Here is a 7,932-nt window from a genome sequence, read left to right as displayed (position 1 = left end):
TTCCTCTTCCAGGATGCGGGTCGTGTGCTTCACCCCAGCTTAGGGGTCTTCTGTTTCCAAGTATGGCTCTTACATGGTTCCCAGGATTAGAGTACGCCTATCAAACAGATGGATAAGTATTACTAAATGGTAGAAGGCAGTCGACTTGAATTACTTACCTTCAGAAATGGAAGAGGTTCAACCACTGGTGTCAACCTCATGCCTTGTGCCAGAATCTTCTCTGCTCTCAGTTGTCCACTGGACTTATTTAATAAACCCAATTTTTTTAACTATTAAGGTTCATCTTGACTTGATATCAGGATTTTATTCCCCACTAGAAGGGTTTTCTATTTTAACTCACCCTTTGTCATTGAGATTTATTAAGGGTCTGGGGAACCTTTACCCCAGGTTAAGAATCCTACTCCAACATGGGATCTCAACCTTGTACACAGATATGGAGGCTGCATAAGGTTTGATCTGCTTCTTACTTCACTTATCTATGAAAATGGCCTTTCTAGTAGCTATCACATCAGCCCACAGGGTTGGAGAATTTGGAGCCTTGATGGCAGCAGACCCTTCGTTTATGATATTTTTTTTTCAAGAACAAGATGTCCCTATGACTGCACCCAAAGTTCTTACATAAGTTGCTGTCAGATTTCCATTTTAACCACTCTGTTTATCCACCAGTATTTTTTCCTAAACCATATAAATCTCAGTGGGAAACTTCCCTTCCCATAGATGTATGACAGGCATTGGTCTTTTATCTGGATAGGACCAAGCAGTTTTGGAAATCACCTAGACTCTTATTGCAGAAAAATCAAAGAGATCCATGACCTCTTCACAGAGACTGTCAAACTGGATCTCTGGGTGTATTACTGCTTTCTGTGATGCAGCTGGTGTTTTGCCTCCCCAAAGAACTATGGCACACTTTATCAAATCACAGGCAATTTCCATGGTGTTACTCAAAAACATTCCAGTGTCTGAGATGTGCGGAGCTCCTACTTGGGCTTCAGTGCATACCTTTTCTAAATATTATGCCTTAGTCCATGCTGCCAGATCTAGTGAGTCTGTTCTGGTGTACTGTCTTCAGTCTTTTGTACTTGATTCCGAAGCTCGCTTCTCCCTGTGAGGATACTGTTCGGGAGTCAACTGAAGTGGAGAAGCCCTAGGGACACTACTTGAAGAAGACGAAGACGTAGTTGTTACTCACTTGGTGCAGTAACTGTGGTTCTTTGAGATGCGTGTCCTTGTGGGTGGTCCACTACCTGCCCTCTTTCCCCTGTGCTTCGGACTGTTCTTATTGGATGCTCAGCTAGAGAAGGAAGTGAGTGTGGTTTCCCCCATGCAGCCCTGTATACCTTTGCAGCGCAGCATGAGATTGTATAGGGTGCATGCGCAGGCCGAACAGACACTACTAACAGAAAATCTCTGATTGAGGGCTCAAGAGACCCACTTGCACCTGAAGCGAGCACCCATAGGGTGCACATCTCCAAGAACCACAGTTACTGCACAAAGTGAGTAACCTTTTATTTTTGAGGGTAGCGGGCGAGCAGTTTTCCTACCCCTAATTAAGCATATGATCTTTTTCTGTGTTATAAAGGTCAAAGGTTTGCCCTGCATTGTCAGAGGCTCATTTCTCTTCCTTGTAATTGCTCTGATCTTGGATATTGTTACATGATGTCTGAAGCTAATGTTTGTTTTGCTTTTTTCTTCTTAGTGTGCAAGGAGCCTCCTTACAAAGTGGAGGAGTCCGGCTATGCTGGTTTCATTATGCCCATTGAAGTATACTTCAAAAATAAGGTAGAGTTGTATTCGCCTAATTGTTTTGATTGCTTTGAACTGCACCAGACAGTTAAACTACCTGGCAAAAATGTGCTAAATTATGTGACCATTTTGTGTGTTTTTTATTGCTCTGATAAACAGAAAATGACTCTGATTGTTGGAAGTTATAGCAAGCTTTCTGCCAGACTTTGAAAGGAAACACTCCTGTCTGGTAGAGAGAATGTTATATAGAAAGGTAATAGAAGGATAGTGTAGCAAGTTATGGGCTTGTCTAAACACAAGTTGGTATAGTTGTACAGATCTCCAAGTGGGGGTGCAGTTATATTAATATAAAGGTGTGTATACCAGAATAACGTATTTGTCTTGCCGTACAGGAGTAAACTATAAGTACCTTTTTATATTGGTTTAATGTCTTCCACACTAAGGATTGTACTGCTATTAATTTTTTTTTTAAAAACTCAAACCCTTAACCTAAATAGTTATACCAGTATTAATATGGTGTGTAGACACAAACCTAAGGCTTGTGTGTCTTGGACATAGTAATTCACAATAGATACTATAGGTCTGAGTTTATGTTCACCCCAAAAGAAAATGCTAACGACTATAAATCTTAAGATTCAACAATAACAATGTGAAAGTTAAAATGTAGTACAGTATTAGCTACATACAGTGAAGATAAAGTTTAGTTCTGTCTCAAAAGTCCCATGCCACATGACTTGAAGAAAGTTACAGAGAAGGGATTTGTCAAACCAATTTTGCACTCGCTGGTTGTATATTCAATTTCAAATTAACTCTTTGTTGTGATTGAGTACTGAGCATTCCCTTCTTTTGGTTACTACACAAAAAATTTAATAAAAAGCAACAGAGGGTCCTGTGGCACCTTTAAGACTAACAGAAGTATTGGAGCATAAGCTTTCGTGGGTGAATGCCCACTTCATCAGACGCAAGTAATGGAAATTTCCAGAGGCAGGTATAAATTAGTATGGAGATAACGAGGTTAGTTCAATCAGGGAGGGTGAGGTGCTGTGCTAGCAGTTGAGATGTGAACACCAAGGGAGGAGAAACTGCTTCTGTAGTTGGATAGCCATTCACAGTCTTTGTTTAATCCTGATCTGATGGTGTCAAATTTGCAAATGAACTGGAGCTCAGCAGTTTCTCTTTGGAGTCTGGTCCTGGTCTTTTTTGCTGTAAGATGGCTACCTTTAAATCTGCTATTGTGTGGCCAGGGAGGCTGAAGTGTTCTCCTACAGGTTTTTGTATATTGCCATTCCTGATATCTGACGTGTGTCCATTTATCCTCTTGCGTAGTGACTGTCCAGTTTGGCCAATGTACATAGCAGAGGGGCATTGCTGGCACATGATGGCATATATAACATTGGTGGACGTGCAGGTGAATGAGCCGGTGATGATGTAGTTGATCTGGTTAGGTCCTGTGATGGTGTTGCTGGTGTAGATATGTGGGCAGATTTGGCATCGAGGTTTGTTGCATGGGTTGGTTCCTGAGTTAGAGTTGTTATGGTGCAGTGCGTGGTTGCTGGTGAGAATATGCTTAAGGTTGGCGGGTTGTCTGTGAGCGAGGACTGGCCTGCCTCCCCAGGTCTGTGAAAGTGAGGGATCATTGTCCAGGATGGGTTGTAGATCACTGATGATGCGTTAGAGAGGTTTAAGCTGAGGACTGTAGGTGATGGCTAGTGAATGTTCGGTGTGTTTGTCTGTTTTCCCTTTGTAGCTTGTGGAGCTCTCACCTTTATTACTGAAGCAGTAATGAGCTGGTGAGCAAGTCCAATAAATTTCCAATGTTTTGCCACAGAGGGAGCACCTCTGACATAGCATTGGAAGCTTTTTTTTGCCTAAGGGTACGTCTACACTTACCGGAGGGTCTGGCGGCAGGCAATCGATGTTCTGGGATCGATCCCGGAAGTGCTCGCCGTCGATGCCGGTACTCCAGCTCGGCGAGAGGAGTACGCGGCATCGACGGGGGAGCCTCCCTGCCACATCTGGACCCGCAGTAAGTTTGGACTAAGGTACTTCGAATTCAGCTACGTTATTAACGTAGCTGAATTTGCGTACCTTAGTCCGAAGTGGGGGGTTAGTGGGGACCAGGCCTAAGATTGCCATCGTTCTGAGGCTGGGACATGGGGGAGCCCAAGGCATGTAAAGAAAAGTGGGGGTTGCAGTGCCTGGGGCATGAGGGTGGGTGATAGAAGCAGCTTTGCCCAGACCCACAAAAGTAATGAGATCTTAAATAGAGAAAATTTGTGACTTACTTCTGATTTTTTGAAAGCTTTTAGGTGAAAGCCACACCTCCCCCTTCCTGCACTCACTTCAGGTTCAGAATTCACCTTTAAATACCCAAACAAAAAATGTGATCCTCTCCCCTTTGGCAGCTGGGAGGGGACTCTCCTAATCCCTGGTGTGGGTGAACAGTCATTCACTTGCTCTTCACTTCTCTCCCCATCACTGTCTTTTCCTCTCTTCCATTTTCCTCCCATTCTTTTGCCCCACTTGCATTCTCTCTCCATGCTACCTTATAATCACCTGTCTTTCACATGCCCTCAGTCTCCCATCTCCCCACATTCTCTCTTCTGCACCCACACTCGATTGTCCTTCCTGCCCTCCATATTCTCTTGCTTTCCCGGTCTTCCTCCCCTATTCACATGCTCGTCCATGTCCCCTCTTTGCCACCTAATGGCATATAGGGCTGCCACCTTCCCTGAATATAGCTTGGTTTGACCCTTTTGGGGAACAATGGGAGGTGGTGGCCATCATTGCAAAAGACTACTTAAATCTCCTCCTTCACAGATATTAGGGACATGGTGTCCATCTTAACTGATAAAAGCAGGGGTGCTCTCTTTCCCATTGAGAACAATGGGAGGCGGTAGCCATTTTGAGGGTCTTTGCAGAGAAGGAAATGCGAAGTGGGGAGGAGGAGAAGAGAGGAAAATACCAAAGATCTGGAAGTGGAGGAGAAACAGAAAAGAAGATAAGGAAGAGAGAGGGCAGGATTACTAGAGTCCTGCAAATCTGCGGATATCTGCTTTATATCCGTGGACCATGTTTGCAGATCAGATGCAGATACAAATTTTGTGTCCATGCAGGGCTCTAAGGATTACTGTTGGCTTATAGGGGAGCGTGCTTTCTCGCTGAGTGATGAAAGTGACATTAAGGCACTGAACAAACAAATAACTAAATGTTTATTACTTAAAGGCTGTATCGTCCCCAAGATCTGTGTGCAAACCTACTGATGTCAACGGCAGGCCTGCTATCTATTGTGAGCACATATAGTCCTGAATTTATATTACAGTTATGGGTCATAATTAAATATGGAACTTGGCCCTCACTTCCAAATGAGTTTGATGCCCCTGCTTTAGCTTAGTTAGAAGTTTTGGATTTGATACAACAATCAGTTAGTGAAATGCTCTGTAGCCTGTATCTGTGCAGGAGGTCAGACTAGATCAGGGGTTGGCAACTTTTCAGAAGTGGTGTGCCAAGTCTTAATTTATTCACTCTGATTTAAGGTTTCGCGTGCCAGTCATACATTTTAACATTTTTGGAAGGTCTCTTTCTATAAGTCTATAATATTATAACTAAACTATTGTTGTATGTAAAGTAAATAAGGTTTTTAAAATGTTTAAGAAGCTTCCTTTAAAATTAAATTAAAATGCAGAGCCCCCCGGACCAGTGGCCAGGACGTGGGCAGTGTGAGTGCCACTGAAAATCAGCTCGCATGCCGTCTTTGGCACGTGAGCCATAGGTTGCCTACCCCTGGACTAGATGATCACACTGGTCCCTTCCGGTCTTAAAATCTCTGAATTTCGACAGTTTTGGTGTATGGTTGAAATGTGTTCATGTGGTGACTCAGGTGTTCGTCAGTTTTGACCTCATATTGTGTTCCTGTAGGTGAATTGAGAATTACAAAGGGTTTAGGCCCTGTAACAATACCACTTTTAATAGCCTTTTGAAAGGTTGAGGGGTAGGAGGGTGGAAACAAACTGGAGTGGCAGTGGACCCCTAATCCACGAGGGTACATCTTTTTCATGGTTTGCTTAAATTAATTTTTAATTCCAAGGTTTTAGTCTCTCCTCTAACTCTTCCACTTTCCCATTTGGTTAGTTTCTGAATGGCTGCTAAGAGGGGAAGGTAGTGGTGGTTGGAGCCAGTGTCGTTTTTATCTTTTGAGTAATGAAGCATGTTGCTATCTAGTACTAGTGGAGAATCTTACTTTGAGAGTATCTTCAATGAGCTTCTTCGGGTTCTTCTGGGCAGCCTGGTATAACGCTGCCAGTCAACTCTGTCCTCTGCATTGTCTCACTGCCCAGTTGGAGTTGGGAGAGTCAGCAGCCCCAGCACCACCATAGCTGGAGCATGTTTAATTCTGGTGCCTCTCTGAGAAGGCAGAGATGGCAGAGTTCTGAAGGTGTTGTTGGGAGCTGTTCTTACCCCCCACCCCATGTGGCCGTGCCTTGACTCTGTGTGTTCACCTTCACTATACCGTAATTTGGTTCATCGTGGGTGGGTGAATACTTAAATTCTTGTCCTTTTGACTTGGAAAAAGATCCTAATGATCTGAAGGCAAATGATTTGAGTCCTCCACAATGTCAGAGTAGTCTATGTGGGCAATAAGACTTTCATACCATAAAGATGGGGGGGATCCTTTCATTGGCTAATCTAATGCTGGTGGCCAGCTAGAGCGCCTGCCTCTGGAATCAAGCCTGAAAATAAAATGGAAGGTTCTCAGCAGATTTTGTGAAAAGCAGTTTTGTGAAAGTGAAATTGACTAATAGTAACTGCCAATTCATTTGGGACTGTTTGACTGAAAATGTTAGCTTGCCCACTTCTATTTTTAAACCCTTTCTATTTCTTCCTGTAATTGGATCAGTATGAACTGGTTACAGTAAATGCATTGCAATCTTTCTCCTACTCCTTCCCCAGAAATCTGGTGGTATTGAAATTTCTCACAGCCTGCTGCTTGTTTCCAAATACATATATCGGAACAGCACCCACTTAAATCTACAACATAAAATATAGGTATGGTTTGTGGTTTTCAACCACTATTATTACATTGTGGACACTGACCAAGTGATTATAAACTATCAAACCTAAAGAACCAAATACAGTTTCATGTTATACCAAGATCAGACAGAAGATATTAATGTGATAGGTATCAAAAAATATTGCATTAAGACCTAAATAAAGTTTACCATCTTCAAACTGCAGTGTTAAAAAGAGAGATGATTTTCAGTATTTACATAATGGAATACATACAGTGAAACTTAATTTATTCTCCATTACTAAGAAGGGAGATGGGTGGGGAAGGAGAGATACCAATTTGGTTCTTATCCAACATTTTGCTTTTATTTAAGAGCTTTTTTTACTTTGTCGAATATTTGTTTTGGAAGAAAACTTCTTTTGCATTAGCAAGTCTCCTTCAGGGTTTGAGTTAATTGTTTATGGTGATCCAAAAGAGAGTAACTAGGAGAAAAGGGATGGAATGAGCGAAGGAAAACTTAGGCTAAATAGCAGGAATCTTCCTGTCAGTGAGATATATTAATTTGTGGAATCGTCTTCCAGGGAAATTGTGGAGAACCCATTTTACCTGAGACACTTAAAACTTTACTGAAGAAAGCACTTTTAAGGTGCCATAGGGGAAAATTCCTGCACCGATTGGGGGTGAGAAGGGATAGATTTGACCCCTTTCATCTGTTATTTAATCGTAGTATGCTGAAAAAAACAAGAATTTAGTTTACTATTTATTTTGTTCATGCTTTAAATCTGAACACACTGTGATCTTGCATTTTTCAATAGCATTCCTTTTCTGTTTCTTAATCAGCCCTGCAACATTTTCTAGTGAGCTGCTGATGAACAGAGAAATATTTGTACTTTTGTATTCATCTTAAATTCATATTTGTTGCTTTGTTTTAGCCATTTTCTTTTTGGATGGACTGGAGTTTGTTCAGTATGGGTATGTCTACACTATGAAATTAGTTCGATTTAATAGAAGTTGATTTTTTAGAAATAGATTTGATACTGTCGTTTGTGTGTGTCCCCACTAAGCGCATTAAGTCGGCGGGGTGTGTCCACAGTACCGAGGCTAGCGTTGACTTTCGGAGCATTGCACTGTGGTAGCTATCCCACAGTTCCCGCAGTCTCCGCCCCCCCCCCCCCCTTGTA

The 7,932-nt window shown here is 42.3% G+C and overlaps 1 protein-coding gene across 1 annotated transcript in view; it reads left to right on the top strand.

Annotated features, from left to right (window-relative positions):
- Positions 1-1,656: 1,656 nt before the first annotated feature.
- The window catches only part of MLLT1 (MLLT1 super elongation complex subunit), a 47,150-nt gene continuing 40,874 nt past the window's right edge, over positions 1,657-7,932 (top strand). The window contains exon 1 of the mRNA XM_034755591.1: positions 1,657-1,779. Within this exon, the coding sequence (XP_034611482.1) occupies positions 1,657-1,779 (123 nt within the window). The remainder of the gene's footprint in view (positions 1,780-7,932) is intronic.

This window comes from Trachemys scripta, chromosome 22, assembly GCF_013100865.1.
Source record: "Trachemys scripta elegans isolate TJP31775 chromosome 22, CAS_Tse_1.0, whole genome shotgun sequence".
In the NCBI taxonomy this organism is placed as follows: Eukaryota; Metazoa; Chordata; order Testudines; family Emydidae; genus Trachemys; species Trachemys scripta.
This window is presented reverse-complemented; position numbering and strand designations above follow the sequence as displayed.